This window comes from Sprattus sprattus (assembly GCF_963457725.1).
Source record: "Sprattus sprattus genome assembly, chromosome: 17".
NCBI lineage: Eukaryota > Metazoa > Chordata > Actinopteri > Clupeiformes > Clupeidae > Sprattus > Sprattus sprattus.
Window position 1 is genome coordinate 20,371,114 of NC_137915.1, and position 17,455 is coordinate 20,388,568.

The following is a 17,455-nucleotide window of genomic DNA, read 5'->3' on the forward strand; positions in this document are numbered from 1 at the left end:
AATCCTAGTTAGAAAAAATATGTAAAACAGTCACATTAATGGAATAACCTTAAAGATGCATGGGACCACCGGACCAGAGATTGCAATACAGTAGTTTTACTTGAGCAAAGGAAGACCTTGAAATTGAGACACAATAAAATGCCAGATTCATTATGCAAGCCTGCAGTATAAAATTATTTAACAATTAAAATAGCATATGAATGCGGTCCAGTGTGGAACAATGAGATTCAGGTCAGAACTATTGAAAATTAGGCTCTGGCAATATTTTTTAAAAATAACGAAAAAATCCAGGCAATTTTATTGCTTGTATATATTCTTGAGCTACTACTGTAATCAGATATAATGGCACCACGACAGGGTCCTGTTGCACTGTGTTTCAGACATCAATACAGTTAAATGAGACACCCCCCCTCTCACATTTTCACATTTTATTTAAAAAGAACTTAGAAATGTTGTATACAGTGCGTGCTTTTGTAATGGAAAATAATGTCTCAGTAACAACTGTTACAACAGCATCAAATCAACACTTATTTCTGGAAGTTTTGGAACCATTTGACCTCCCAGAAACTGCAGTTCAAAGCTATTCAAAAAACAAACCTAGAGTTCGTCTTTCTTCTGTGATAACTTTGTGGCATGCTCCTCCAAAAATTTGCTGAGTGTCTCCAGGTCTCTCTGGCCTCCTTCAAATTTGACAGGACTCTCCTTTTTGTTGCTGGGTGCAAAATATATTGTTGGGAAACCCTCCACTTTGTAGCTGTCATGAGGCACATCATTGGCAGTAGCATCCATTTTTGCAATGACCAGGTTTTTCTCGTTCTTGTACTTCTTGCCCAGAGCATTATAGTCAGGATCCAGCTTCTTACAGTGTCCACACCATGGAGCATAGAATTCTATAAGAACATCTTTCTTCTTGTCCATGACAATGTCGTCAAAGGTCTTACCAACCACAACCTTGACTGGTCCCTTGTTCTTTGGAATGGGTTGAGATTTAACAATTGGTTTTAGCTTGCCTGTAATTATATAAAAGGGATGTATGACCAATCACTCGTTAGAATATTATAGAACTCAAAATTCAAAGGCAAATATATATATATACATATATATATATATATATATATATATATATATACACACACACACACACATACATGCACACACACACACACACACATATACATACACACACACTATTTATTTTGTACAGAATACATTTTAAATGTACATTATACCTATACCTATTCATCCAAAAGAAACTAATAGTATAAAAGCTCAGAAGAAGCATATTTTGTACATAGATAATGCCTCACCCTTCTTAAAGGCCATGACAAAATCTCTGAGCACATCAGAGTCCAACTCCTCAGGTTCCATGGGATACTTCTTGCCCCCGTCTCCAAGAATAGCAGCATTCACATCCTCCCCACTGTCACTCAGACCAAGGCTCTTCAGCTCATCCGCGTAGTCCTCCTCATCAGCAATAGCAAACGTATACTCTGGGAAGTCCTTAGCCACTTCTAATACCTTGGCCCTCCAGATCTGTGTGGCTGTAAAATACATATGGTAAGACAACGAAATAAGAAATCTCAACTTATTCGAATGTTGTAATTTGATACTTTTCAATCTAGAACATCACCCGTTTCCAGATGACAAATAGGTTTAAGACTTAAATTACAGTTCTACATGCAAAATGATAAGGGGGAGGGCTATGCTCTGAACACACTTTGAAAACTACTGTTGTCTTATAGTGATAATCTCAAATGAAAAGGACCAAAGACTGCACCACTTACCTACTCTGTAGTCAAAGCCAAAATCTACACCATAATACACCACAACCAGTGGCCTCTTTGTGTAACGTTTGGCATCATTGCTCTGTTTTCTGTGACCAACTAACGGCAACACATTCTTCTTGAAGAAATCTTGAATTTCTGATGAAGAGGTAGAATCCTGCGAGGACACCACACTAGTATGAGAGCTGATTTAACTACATAGAGTTCATTGGAATGGACATTAGGCATTGTAAATGTACCTTAATGGCAAGTGACCAGGACTCTGGCTCATGTTTGGAGCGGAACTTCTCAGGCTGCAGCATAATCACTTGCCCAGATGAGGCCTTCAGAAATTTGGCCACATCGCTACTGAAAGTGTGGCGGAACCTGTAGTCATCTCTCAAGACATTGCCTTTAAACACAGAAAAGATTTATGAATTAAAGAGTATGGTGCACGTTCCAACCCACTGCACCCGCCTTGACTTGCTTTGCAAGTGTTGGTTTAAAAAGCACATTTACTGATTAAAGCCAAGTTTGTTGTCTGCCTCCCCTTTTTTATGTTGCATCCATATGAACTAGGCCATAACAGTGTCGATGCACACACGTATAGCAGATCGAAACGAGAACAGCTTGTTAAAGGTACAGTGTGTAAGAACTAGTGGCATCTAGTGGTGAGGCTGCAGATTACAACTGACTGAATATTTCTGCCCTTCCAAGCATTTATGAGAAGCTACGGTGGCTGTCAGGTGGCATAGAAACATGATGGGTCATCTCTAAAGCCAGTGATTTGGTTTGCTTATTCTGGGGTCCTGTAGAAATATGGAAGACCAGTGAACAAGGACCCGCTTCATATGTAGATTACGAAGGGCTCATTGTAAGTTAACGAAAACACAACGTTTCTGCTAGTAGATGACCCTAAATCCTACATACTGTACCTTTAAGCATTGGCGAGAGTTTCATATTTCAGTTAGACCTAACCAGGGAGAGGTTACAATGACCAAGAGGTTGTACTTACAAGCTTCCATATATACTTCAAGCGCAGCATCTCCTTCATCTGTGAAAACACCTACAATGACCGCATCATCTCCATCTTTGATTAACTCCTGGATTTGTTTAACAGTCTGAATTTGCTTCGACGGAGTTCCTGCCTGATCACTCATGTAGTCCACAATGCCTGAACAGACAGCATGCAAAAAACACAGATCATTTAAGACATGTCACAATTCACAAACATCATAAGAAGCAAAATATGCTACATTTCATGTGAAGTTACACGTAAACAGACAATAAGACCTACCCAACTTCTCTCTTGGCCCATTGTATTCAAAAGGCTTGCCCTTTCTAAAGATTTTTAAGGTTGGATAACCAGATACTCCATATTTTGTAGCAAGATCAGGCTCTTCGGTGGCATCAACTTTGGCCAGTAGGATTGGTGGGATACGAGTGCTGAGCTCCTGGGCTGCTTTCTCAAACTCAGGTGCCAGGCGTTTACAGTGGCCACACCTGGTGGACAGAACAAACAAAAGTGGAGCTTACTTTTCGACCATAGATAGATACAGCAGATAAAATATCTCAGATCAAAGTACAGCTCAAAGATCTATGCTAGCATATGTTTTATTTGTGCTTCTTCTTGGTTGCTGTAGAAGTAATTCAGGATAGACTGTACAACAGTTATTTTAAAGATCATACAAGCACCTTATTGTATTGTTTCAATGAACTGCTAAAGTAAATTGCAGAGTACTACAAAGTTCCTTTGGTTGCAAGTGTACTCTGTAACCTTATGTGCATGTACATAACTTACTGCAAGACTTTTGCTGAATGAGAACTTCATAGAAGACCCAATCCTGGTACTTACCATGGGGCATAAAACTCAACCAGGATGATGTCAGCCTTATCAACTATTTCATCGAAGTTGTCCTTTGTCAGAACCAGAGTCGCCTCTGGCGGTGGCTTCCAGTCTGGCTGTGCAACTTCCTTTACCCTCGCCACGATAGCTGCATTAGAAAAAGAAAGTGATGTTACAATCCGGCACAGACCATTTAGTGTGGGTCATTAAGAGGGTGAGCAAACTTTGCACAAGACTGATCACACACTGCAGGTGGACATCAGCTGTGTGACTCCCATCATAAACTCAAATTAGAAATGAGAAATTTTACACATGGATGACATACCTTGCTGTGTCCGACCACCATCATATTCCACGGGTTCCCCCTTCTTCATTATTTTGAATGTGGGATAGCCTTGAACTTCAAATCTGCCTCCGAGAGCACTCTCTTTGGTGGCATCCACCTTTGCAACTGGAATAGGTGGGTCATTTTCTTTCAGGATCTGAGCAATTTTCTCATATTCTGGGATAAACTGCTTGCAGTGTCCACACCTATTCACAAGAACGTACACTGTAAAACTCACAATACAGCTTTACGATTATGCTGACTGTTACTTTGACACAAACAGTTCAATCATACCAAGGAGCATAAAACTCGACCAGAACAGTGTCTTTGTCCTCCATAAAAGTGTCGAAGTTACTATCTGTAAGAATCAGCACTCCGTTTTCATCTTTAACTTCTGAGCCATCGTCATCATCGTCCTCGTCACCGTCTCCATCATCGCCCAATTCTTCAATGTCCTCTGCTTGATCTGATGACACAGGATTCAACTTTTTAACAGTGATATGACAAGATTAAGCCAAAAGCATTTATGCACTTCAAGATTTCCGAGTTAGCTCGGTTTAAGGTTATGTTACAAAACTACCTCCAGAAGATATTTCAGAGCCGCAAGCCCTATGAAATTGAACTGGTTAATTGATGTTAGTTGGCGTTAGCTAGCTTATTATAACATGCGTGAACCTGAATGACTGAACAATCATCAATGTAACGTTAATCTTAATGTTAGAGTCAGTCAGTTATGGGAGATTTCTGCATACCATCCATAGCTGTGAGCTAACACGGTTGTGCCATAAAGCATGGCTAATACTGCAGACTTCACAACATTTTCCTAGCTTACGATGATACACTGTACATGCTGTCAGTCAATGGCAACAGCAACTAGGTGGCCTACTAACACAACACCCTCCAATCTAACGTAGAGGGTAAATTGTCTACAAGGTTATGGTACCATTATTTTGCAATGATTAATATAGTTAGCTGGCTAACTGACGTACACGTTACAGTTTTCCTCACATTACTTACCATCATCTTCACTTCGACTGACCGTCACAAAGTGTGCAATGCCCAACATGACAATGAATAGCAATGTTATCCTTTTCATTTTCAATGCGAGAGGTTATCATACAACAACCAGCCTATGGTCAAACTCTAATATTGTAAATATTTCCTAAAGATGATACCGCCAATTTCACTGCTACAGCAAATGTTCTACTATCTGGACAACGATTTTATGCAAGTTAACTTGTCTGACTTGCCACGCTGTTATTGGCTTGTTGCTTGACGTAATATCCAATCACACATCGCCACTCAAGTCTGTATCGCTAGTACGTTCACAACCTCAATTGGTTGGATCAGAGCCATGGTTCTGGTTGATCTGAGATTTCATTGGGTATGGAGAACGTAGGTAGGCTAAAATAAAAGGACAAGGAAGAAACAGGAAAAGCATGTACTTTATCAACTTTAGCAAACAAGCTTGCAGTCTTTGCTCCCCCACCCTCCCTTTCACGATTGTGTTAACATGAAGAGGCATTTGTTGCAACTTTGTATTACTCTTCCATTTCAAGAGAATGAAAGACGGGCCTTCTGCTCGGCAAAATAAAAACTTCAAGTTAAAGCAACACAGGATGATGATTTTGCCTACCACAAATGCACTAATGAACATACATTAAGATACCTGCCGAAGACTAAGAGCACACCACTAAGGCTTGTCAACAAATCAATACATTTTTAAAAAAAAAAACATGAAAGTTTATTCATAACAGCAAAACAAGGATTCTTCCAAAGTTAGCTACTAATAATATGTTATTTAGGCATGAAAGTTGTCATTGATCCAACAAGTCACTGCACGTTGCTCTATGACAAAGAACACAATTTTTTTTTTTTTTACATCAGTCCATCCTTGTTGTTGTACACCATTCCCAAATAACGTGCTCATCTGACCACTTCTTCATTTGTCAGGCTGGATAAGCTTACTGGATACATCATGAAGTCCTCTGTGAGTGGGTAGTCTATGTCCTGCAGTGAGACCTGCACACAGGTTCAGAATAATCCAAGGATGTGTTCATAAAATCAACATTTTAAAAATATATATATATCGCACAAGAGGGCTGTGGAAATACTAGAATCACTCAGAAACGTCACACACTTGCAATAACAAAATTTAGAGGCAAGAGCATTTTGTAAGAACTAGAAATGACTTATAGCCTACTTTATATTCAACTATACACAACAGAGAGACCCACTTCAAGAACAATTTCGTAAAAGACCAATGGTTAATTTTGCATATAGTTACCTCTGATTCAAGGTAACAGCTTCTTTCAGATTGCAAGGGGCTCTCAAACCCTGAGTCTTTATTGGGTAAGGTGTGGTGAAGGCTATTGGAGAAGGCATTAAGTTTGAACAAAAGCTCATCCACAAGGTCCTCAAACTCCTCAAAACAGGAGCTCTGTAAACAGCAAAATAAAAAGGTTAATAGCCTTTCTGGAAATATGCCATGGACTTGTATTTGTGCAGAGAGAGTGTAACAACTTATATAATACAGTTTTAAAATGTGAAAGTGATGGATGTCTTGTTAACCAGTAGGACTAATAAAAAGGCAACCTACATTTACAGAATAGTGATCTTCTGTCCAGTTTGTCCTACTCTTCCCAACAAAAACAAATATCTTATTTTTGATGTAGTCTCCGAGCTCAGAGATAGTAAAAAGCTGTCTTTTCCTTGTGGTTCTCTTTGTCATTTTCACAAGTGAGGTTATCAGTCCCTTTACCTGGAAATATAAACATGTACAAATATAGACATGTACAAAAATGTCTTTATTTGCTGTGAAGTTTAGAATCACATGACTTAAGTCTGTATAAGCATTAAATGGAAAAAAAATGTGGTCTGATGAACCTACCAGTGCAGTCCAAGCCATGTTGATGACACAATTTAAAGCCCCAAGAAAGAGAAGGCCAGATATACAGCTGGAGCACTTAAATTCAAACCAATTCTTCAGCCTTCTGGGTCCAATACTGTACACCGCCACAGTCTTAAAAGAACTGAAAAGACTGCTGTAGGCGTGTGAGGAGTGGTGGAAAAGAAGGCTGCCCATGGAAGACAGGCCCACTATGAGGATGACTCCTGCCATCTGAAATAGGGAGTTTATGTGCCACACATCACATGAATTAAAAGCATTGAAGTGACTATTGAGTTTATGTTTCACACATCATATGAATGAAAAGCACCCGAGTGAATACCCTAGAAATATTTAAGACATCACGGTGCAGTAAGCTTTATATCCTTACTGGCTACTTTCTGTTTTAAGCATAATCATTTGACTAGGAATGATCAAGAGCAAGGGCCAAACAATAACCAGATCCAATACTAAGGGAGCACACATAGTTTGATACGCAGGGAAACACATACTGTAGAAAATGTAGATCTGCTAAATGAATACATGTGAATGCAACTAAATCAAATATATGGTGTAGGGGTTGATATGTGTGGCACATGAATAATATATTATTGTATATTTCAACTTTTAAAATAATTTACCATTGGCCAGATAAGGTTGTAGAGTAAAGTCCTCAAAGCTTGCACAGGCAAACATATGGTTTTATTCCTCTGTAGAACAAATATGCTTTTGAGCAAGAAGAGAAACAACATGACTCCATGGAGGGATACAGTTAGCTGTAAATGAACACAAAACAGGGAAAGACATCAATACACCACCATAATGACAGGTAAGGAGGGTTCACCACTACACCTATGTGAGATCCCTTCATTTTTTTTTCTCCCACCTGCTCCCAAAATGCGATGGTTTCCAAATCAACAAATACTCTGAAGCCCTCCCTCAACATCTGGTCGTATTTTTCTGACTTCAGGATGAAGTGGTGGGCAATACAAACATAGTAGAGAATGCTCGTCATAATTATGGTTCCCTGTAGATGAGAAAAACAAACAGAGATGTTTGCTAAAATATGGAAATGACCCATGAAAGTGAAATATCCTCTCAAAGAATCTGATCTCAGAGAGCACCATCTCACCTCGAGCAAACTTCTTATGTCTTGACAAGAAGAGAGCAGCCCACTCTGACAGATGAGCCATATTTGGAAAATCAGTTGAGCCATCACAAGGATGAAGCAAAGCAACTGTTAACAAGAAAGCGTCAAACTGAATAAAACCGCCAACTTATGTTAGCACAAGCACAACAAATGGTTCAAATATACACTTGAATATACATTTTGGGTTAATGGGTTTTAATGGGTTAAAAAAAAATCCTCCCAGCTCACAAAAATAGGAGTGTGTCAAACACATTTGACCGGGCAGAGATTAGATAAGATAACCTCAAAAGCTCACCTCTGTGGTCAGCGTGGCACAGTCAAGGGCACCCGTGGGCTGGACCAGCCTGGCGGAGTCCACCCCGGCACTGGGCCACAGGCCTCCTGTGGAGCGCCACTCAGCCAGCAGGGTGACTGTGCTGAACAGGTTACTGGGTGGGTTGTACAGGGTGAACTGAGCCGCCACTGCACATGTGTTCTGATCAAGCCATTCTTTGGCTTTGAGATCATTCAGAGTGGCCTGAGCTATCGACCTAAACAAGCCAGGGTGTAGTTAGTAATGACAACAGTTTGAGTAAATTCAGACATGTTTAGGAAGAAAGGTAGAAATCTTGTAAAAAATTGCAATAATTCATCCTTGACCTTAAAGATTATTCTATTCACAATCTCTTTTACTCTAATAGTAAAATTATAATATCGTCTTTTCTGACCGTGTTTGTCCAAGGCTAACAGTCCTCCATTGGCTGTCGTAACATTTGGGCTTCTCACACAGTCTTTGGCGGTTTATAGTCATAACAAACTCTTCCCACTTTGGATATATACCCTGAAGGAAGAGAGAGGGTTTACCACCATGCAAAAGGGATACTATGAAAATACTTATTATAGCCTGTGCATTCCAAAAACAAACAGTCCCTACAACAACTTATTTTGCCTATAACAACAAGACAATCTTGCAACTTAAAAGAGACACAATTATTAGATAACGAAGTGCCCCCTATTGGTAGAAAGGAAAGCAGTCACTTTTTTACATGGCTTGCTTCAGGTTCATACCGTGAGGATCGGCCATGTGTATAATAACTTACCTGACATGATGAGTTTCTGTCTACTTCTGTTTTTTTAAGAATCAGTTCACCAATGAGGATGCTTGCGTCCCCAACACTCTGCCACTACAAAAAAAAGTAATCAGTGTCAGAGATAGATCACCACTTTAAAAAACACACTAGAAGAAGCATACTGTATGTGTAGGGGTAAACTCTCAAAAGGTAAGCCATGTTTTACTCTGTTTTGTCTTGAGGCGTTGTTGCTCCAGGTATCACCATACAACCCCTCCAACAGGATTCCTGATGTCCAGTTCCACCAGTCCTCCTGGTTTCTTAAACTTTCAAAAAATGTATATGGGCCCCTGCATTTCAATGTGTGAAACACAGAGCAACAGAATATTGGTTCAATATGTGAGTACAGACAACATACATATTTAAGTGAATTTACATTTTGAAATTGCTTTTGTACCTTCTGAACTGAGTCTTGATGTCTTGATTCAACTGACACTCATTGCGGCAGGATTTTCCAATCGCCACAAATGATAGTAGGACTAACGTGATGACGTAGAGAGAAATCTCACTGTGAATTCAAAAAGAGAATATTGAAAGACTTCCACACTTACAATCTTCAATTTAGCGAGTGAATAGGTAGATTTCTTCACGTAAGACATCAGACTCTTTGCTCGAGTTTCATTAATTATTGATATAATGAGACGCTATTGAATTATTGATATAGAGAGATGAGGTGAGGCAGTGACCTGAGGAATTTGTGCATGAGTGTGTTTTTCCTCAGCCGCTTGGAAGCGTGTCTCAGCAGATCTGGACTAGGAGGACGCACGAGACGCAGGTATCGAGCCCTCTGACGAGCTCTTACAACCTGTCAGTCAAACAGACATCGGACACTGAGAAAATGAATATAGTACTTATATAGTGAGTAATGAGTATTGTAATTATATCACATGTAATATTGATATAGTGAGTAATGAGTAAAGTAATTATATAGCATCAGACTAATTATGGGATGTAGGACTGTTATATTTCAATACTGACTTCATAAGTTAATATAAAAGTATTGCACTAAATCGCTGAATCAGCACTGTATTTCACAGGCAAGGGAGTGGGGATCATACCAGGTCAAAGTATGTGGATCTGGCCACAGGTTGGTTATGAAGATTGAATACTGAGGACCTTCCGTTTCGTATCCAGTATTTACATGCTTCCACTGTAGACTGAGTCTGACTTGAGGCATTGTAGAAATCCCTTCTGTCAGTGTACCAAAAAGATACAACTACAGCCATCACGAAGATCTGCGTCATTAAGTAAAGGAAGGCAGTGGTATGTGAAGACAGTAAAGCACAGAGACAGACAGTGAAGACATCACAAGTCATATTTCCAATGTTTTCAACACAGAGTTCAGAGTTCAAGATTCTTCAAATCCAGCCTAAAATGAAAAACAAAATGGCTTAAAAAAATAAACCAACTGATGTCAGTCATAGACAGTAGAGATTTTTTATTTTCAACATTAAGGTGAATTCAAAATTTACCAGAGTTGGGTGGAGAACAAAGGCACAGGCAATGAATGAGAAGAACAGAGAATACATCCACATTAGACTTGTGGTGGGACTGAATCTAAGAGGGAGACAAAGGAGAAACCATTTTACACAGGAACTGTCATTTCTGCATCTCTCAAATATCACTGTTGACTCCTTTTTTTTTTTAAACCTACTTCACACCCAGCACTCCTGTCAGTACTGCAAAGGTAATACAAAGACACAAGCATGTGGACCAGGTCACATAAAAACACCACCCTGGCAAAGGTAACTGCTGAGGGGAACAGCCTTCTGCTGAGAAAAACAAACAAACAAAAGGATTGAGAAACATTATCATTCATCTGTTTATGTGCTTTCAAAGTAGATAAATGGTCTACTACCTGAAGGGGGGCTGCTTTGAAGGCTGTGCTGGCTGTCTTTGAAGTTCTCACTAGACACCTTGCTTCCATCAAAGCTTATCGCGATGGAATCAGGTGTTCCTGGCGCCCTCTTGTGGGAATGTATGGAAGCAGCAGTACATCCACGCCAACCCACATCTTGCCCCTGAGAGACACACATTCTATAAAATCGTATTCAAGAGATTTTTCATCATTATCTATGAAATGTGTTATGTCTAACCTCATATCGGTTGCTCCAAGCCTCTTGACCCAGAAACTGATTGCCATTTGATATCTGGTGCTGACAAAAACCCTCACTGAACCTGAGGGCATCTCGATAAGCTGTCAAGACCAGAGAAAAGTTTCAAGGCTCTTTCTATCTCTTTTTTTCTTCTAAATAGCAGCCATCATCAAAAGCAAATATTCAATATGTACCTTCAACAGAGCTGATGTCAGACACTGAACAATCTTTGATCAAAGTTCTAGGTGAACTCTTCTTGTGTGTCTGCTGAAAATCAAGAGCATGAATAATCTGAAACGCTCACACAAAAAAAAAAATGTATTTGCTCACTGTTGACATAAATAAACATTGATGGCTGTCACTGTGGTTATGGTAGGAGATTTGGTATTGAGGAAAATATATCTGAAAGTGCTGATGTGAGATGCAGGCATGAGACTTGTTGTGTCTGTCAAGTCTAACATTAGAGATTAGGAAGTTGCTGAGTCAACAAAAAAAACTGTCAAAAACTGTCAACTGGTTTTGAATCCTTTGTTAGAATACAAGTCTTAAAAGCTGCAGCAGATGCGTGTGGGTTACACAAGTGGTTTATTCGCAATCATTTCGCAATTATTTCTAGAGTAAAGCATAGAGTTAGTGGCTAAACTTTTGTGGTAATTTTGAGCTTAATAAGATAAAAGGTGTGACCATTTACACTGATTAGCTGTTTGTCCTAAATATCAAGAAAAAAGAAGAATTTAGTTAAAATGACATTTTGATTTGTTCACACAAAACACTGAAAAGGACTGTGATTATTTATTTTTGGACCACAGCTTCTGAACTCTGATGTGGGTCAGTATGAGAAACGCATGAGGTTAGTTGTGATGGACAGATGACGGACGGTCATGGTGTGAACACTGACCTGTCTGAGGCGGAACAGCAGAGAGATCAGACACTCCACAGGCAGCACGGACACAGCGCTCAGGAGCCCTGTCACCATGGAAACGTCAATCAGCCCCTGCTCTAAACAGTGCTGCTAGTCCCCACCGGCAAATAAATATAGAAAACAAACAAACATTCATAAATCCATTAGAAAAAAATAGAGAAAGAGAGGAAAAAAATAAGAAAAGTGTGAAAAGGTAAGTAATAGCTAAATGTAAGGTAAAGGTAACTGTGAAGTCAAACAGGCAGAAAAATGTATGTTTTTTTACACTTATAAATAAAATAAATAAATATAAAGATCTCCTTCAACTCAGATGACAAATCATTGTCCAAGCAAAGGCACTGCTGCTGACTCTAGGAGGCCCATTACTGTGAACGCGTTCAAATCTCTTTCTGACTATGTAAATGTAGATGTAAAAGTAGATGTTTGCTCACTGGCCCGTGCTGAGTGTGAATTAGGACCGCACTGGAACACATAGAGCCCAGCTGAAACAGCAGGCACACGGTCAGGCGCTGGACACGAGTGAATGTGCTGTGAGGAGGACAGCTGAAGACGGAGAGCCAAGGGTGGAAGTCCTCCAGGTACTCGGTCAGCTTCATATAGAGGAGCTGGTCAGAACACACAGAGATAAACAGGATTGAACAGATATGTTTGCTCATAATGGCAGAAGGTATAGGCATATTTGAAATGCCTCAATCGATCATTTGTTATATGATTCAGTGATGTTATTTCATTAAGGTTTATTAAAAGGAACTGTACATTTGTTACAAGCAGAATATTTTTATAAATGGCAAAGTGTGTTGTGTTCCATTTCCTCAAGATTTCAGAAAGACTATATTGACATTTTTAAACCAAAAACACAGAAAATATATAGCATAATTAAGATAAAACACTCTATGAAATATCACTTTTGACTCAACTTATTTTTACCAATTAATTTTTAATGAACTGCTAATTAGTGATAGCACTTGATGTACCATCAGTAAAAAATTGTCTGTTTTTATTGATTTTATTAAAGTACAATGTACTAACAAATTACTGTATATTTTTACATTTACAACATTCTCCTCCGGAAGTCCAGAACTCTCCTCATAGTTTATATCTGCATCCCTCACACACACATACACGCACACACACACACACACACACACACACACACACACACACACACACACACACACACACACACACACACAAACACACACACACACATAAAATGTACTGTGTGAAGTATTATTACCCAGTAAAAAGTTGTTACCTTTCCGAACCCGAGTCCTTGTTTGCAGACCATGAGTTTCCTCTCCACCTTCCCATCATCCTCGTCGACGGCCAACCAGCGCTCCCCGAGGAAGAACCAGCTGCTCCGACTCTGCAGATCCCTCACCAGCACGTGGCTGACGTACCAGCTGGGTGACGGGCCTCCGTTATTGTGCCAGAGATGCACCATCCAGATGGGCCCCAGGCTTTCTGCCGTACTGTCAGAGGGGTTGTGGACGCACTGAATGAATAATAATCCTACTCGCCTTTAATGCAGAAAAATGATCTTTTTGATGTAAATGCACTGGATCCCAAACAGATGGATCTAGAAATCCAGAGCGCAAGCCTGGGATAAATGATGGTTTTGTGTGTGGGGTTCATATAGATATGTGTTGTGTTGTGAAGCCAGCTACTTGCCAAAGACCATCTGTAGGCTACACTGAACTCAAAACACTCAAGAGCTCTACCATCCTCAAAGGGCATTTTTATAGGCTACATCCATAAATTTAAACTTACTTTTTAAATCAGAGGTCATGTAGTGTAACGGTACCTCAGAATAAAGGTGTTTTGGGAGTTCCTTGTGAAAAGCGTCCTCTCTGGGATGTAAAGTTCTTTGGTCTCAGACAGCCCCTCTTCACCATACAGCACAAGGTAAACCTGACATTTACAGATTCCATAATACTGTTAATGCACTAAAACCATCACAGTGATAAAACCACAGTAATCAATAATACACACAAAAAAAAACATGTTTACTTATATGTTTACCCTGTGACCATAAATGCTCAGGTTACACACATTAAATATATTAAATGCTTAGAAGTACATTAATACTAAACCTTCATTTCTTCACCAATTCTGACAGTACACATACACAGACAAGTGACAGAATATAACAATACAATTCTACAGTTAACAAACACTTAGGCCATAAAATACAAATACCTAATGCTACAAATAGGCTTATTTAAAAACCCATAACTAACAATTTAACAATTATCCAAACAATGTCAAATGTGTGTAGGGAGACTGATTGGAGCCGGCTGGCACGGCCACAGACTCCTCCTCGCTGATAAAGTATGCAGCCAACATCTGGCCCAGCAGGCTGCCATTTGCATGTCTTTAGGGACGGACGCGAACAATACCTTGGCTGTCATGTTGGCTCGGGAGCGCAGGCCTGTGTCGATGGTGACAGAGTACAGCTGCCGGTCTAGTGGCTTGCAGTCTGGTAGTAAGTAAGGGCCCTTACTGGCTTCACAATAGCCATCGGCACGGTTACAGACCACGGCCATCAGAGTGTAGGATAGCAGGCACAGAGCGATTACCCAGCACAGGGTAAGATTACTGAAGGGCCTGCAGAATTAAAAAAAAAAATAGATAGTCAGACAGACAGCAAGAGTGTTTAATGTTTAAGAAATGCTGTCAAGTGTATGCATTTATTGTTGGTTCAGAAGATGAGGACTGGCTTGGCCTACTTGATGTACTGAGAAACATCAACAACATCAATGTGGCTCTGAACGGCTTGGTATGCCACTGCAAATGCAGAGATGTGGCTGCAGCTGAAAGGGGATTTATCAAATGTCAAAATCAAAATTCAAAATTAAATTAGCCAAATTGAATTTAAACAGTGAAAGCGCACAGGCAGATTGTTATCACAGATGCAGTTCTTTCAAACGGGCCCTTGGGGACCATCAAGGACCAGACTGTCTCTCACAAATCTAAATTGCATCTTGAGAATAAAATCCGTCATTACAAAAAGAAAACCCACAATGTTTCCTTTTTAAAACATCTACTCTATCAATCTGTTCAAGACCATCGCATAAAAATTGATAGACGTTTTGTGTGGTACAGTACCTGCAGTTGATGGTAAAGGGGGATGAGCCAGGCTCAGCTCCACAGCCCCTCTGTGTCCATTCTCTCCCTCCCTCCCGGGTGAGACAGTGGATTGACTCAATGTTTAATGTGTAGTCCACAGCCTGAGCGATGTACTTATTCCTGGATGCTTTTTCAAAATCTGCATTCAGGATCATCATGTAACTGGTGCCGACACCTGCATATTTAACCATACAATTATATAAAAACACTGAACAGATTTGTGAAATGTTCTGGATTTCTTTCAGAATTATTTTTGGTCAGTGGTAAGATTGGTTAATGCTAGAAAGCATCCAAAACAACGCAAACCATGCAGATAAGATGAAGGGAGGAAGACGTGAACTGTGTCTCCATCCCACTGATGGATCTTCTTTATGTTGTATAAAACAGGGGTAGGTTTCTCTGACATTCTAGTTAAGGAAAAATAACACCTTTAGACATTTAATAAATCGGGAAAAAAATCTAGTTTTCTAACTATCATTGTCTAAAAACTCTCTTATGTGATAGTTATTAAAACAGATAAGCAGGCAAAGCTGTGGTAGACCTGAAGAGGAGCATGATGGGAAATGTGTGGTTAGTGGGGCGTCGGAACTCCACCGTCACCCGAACGGCCTGGTGGAGCAGCTCTGGGGTCACATTGAACCGGTGGACATTCCCCACACTGCGCTCGAGGTTGAACTCTGAAGCACGGGGAGTCAGCTCAGGAGAGAAAGTGGGATTTTATTATTTATTTGTATCAATCATTCTGGGACCATTTTCTATTTTAAATATTTAGTTTTCCTTAAAAGAATTAGTTAAAATGAACATGCTTTGAATTGTTTTGAATGATTCATGAATAATTCAAAGGAATTATTTTAAGTGCTGAAATTCATATTTACAAATGTATTATCCTCAACAACTAAAATGTATCATCACATTAGTTCACATAAGGATCTCCAGAGTGAATAAATACTGAGAAACATTAAAATCCAGTCCATTATTTAGATTACAGCGACTGTACCTTTTGTGAGGAACCCTAATGTGGGGTTCTAATAATAGTTACCTAAAATCAGTCATCTGTTAAGTAGCCTCCTATATGTCTCACATATGAATGAGCAGTTTAATTTCCTCCTCTCTCAAAAATGCTGATAATTACAACCATGAAAAGGAAAGGAGGATTGTGAGAAATCACAGTTGTCTCCTCTGCACATTATTGTCTTAGGAAAGCTTTTCCATTTATGTTCCTCACAAGGGTATGCAGTCAAAAGTATTACACATTGTAGTAGTTGAAAGAAGGTGCATGCCATACATTGCTTGGCTTTCTCTGGAACTCAATAGACAATGGTGACTCCAAGTGCTGTACTCTTATCATCCTCCAGGTGGTGCAGTTGTACAGGCTCATGTCAGCAACATCTCCGGTCAGCTGCAGGACACAGCAAACCAAATCAAACATTGCCCTGATACAGTGATTCTGTCAAAATTATTTGACAATCTGATTTCTCACCTGCACTGGTGTTTTGCCCCAGTAATATGGATTTAGTTTAAAGTATCGGAGCTGAAATATTACACAGGGTTTCGATCCACCCCTGAAACCGTTGATGAAAGTGTCCATTCCAGCAGGATGGTGAAATGCCACTGGGCCTATACTGAAGCCTTTGGTAGGGAACTGTCCATATCTCCATGTTTTTACTTTCAGGATGCTGGTATTCAGGAAGCACTCAGAAGATCTGCTTAATGTGATGTGTTTCTGTGTTCCAAAAAGATTCAATTAGGTATGACGAAGGAGGAAATACAATGAAGGATGAAAGATGAAAAGCACTACTCCAAATGGACTGCATAGAGCGAAGGAGTCTATGATATGAGAGATACTCATAGCAGTCGACAATGTGAATTGTCGTATAAACCTGTTCAATTTGCTTTCCCATAACCTGGAAATGGAAGGACAAGGATTATTCCTCTAAAGCTACTAAAGGTTAGATGGGCTAGTCTACCATTATTTTTCTATCTGTGTCTAGAGTTCAATTCCTCTTGTTAGCTTGAGATAAAAAAATAAATAAAAAAATAGAACATTTTGAAGCAGAGGCATATTGATTTGTCAGAGTTTGGAATCTGATTTTAGAATCTTGAGCCAGTTAGCCTTACCAGTGACAGATCTGTGACTGTGTGAAGGATGTCCGAGGTGAGATGAATACCTTCCTTGGAGAACTGACGCAAGGCTTTTAAGTTCTGAGACAGAACAGTAACTAAAGCAT

At 39.7% G+C, this 17,455-nt stretch overlaps 1 protein-coding gene across 1 annotated transcript; it reads right to left on the reverse strand.

The window, feature by feature from the left end:
- Positions 1–469: 469 nt before the first annotated feature.
- Positions 470–5,126, reverse strand: pdia4 (protein disulfide isomerase family A, member 4). The gene is made up of 10 exons (XM_080855195.1): positions 4,952–5,126; positions 4,229–4,400; positions 3,935–4,140; positions 3,619–3,757; positions 3,061–3,266; positions 2,779–2,937; positions 2,024–2,175; positions 1,785–1,941; positions 1,308–1,541; positions 470–1,010 (listed from the first exon to the last, which is right to left on the reverse strand). The coding sequence occupies exons 1-10, from the start codon at positions 5,028–5,030 to the stop codon at positions 598–600; spliced, it is 1,917 nt and encodes a 638-aa protein (XP_080711321.1). The 5' UTR covers positions 5,031–5,126; the 3' UTR covers positions 470–597.
- Between the last annotated feature and the right edge of the window lie 12,329 nt (positions 5,127–17,455).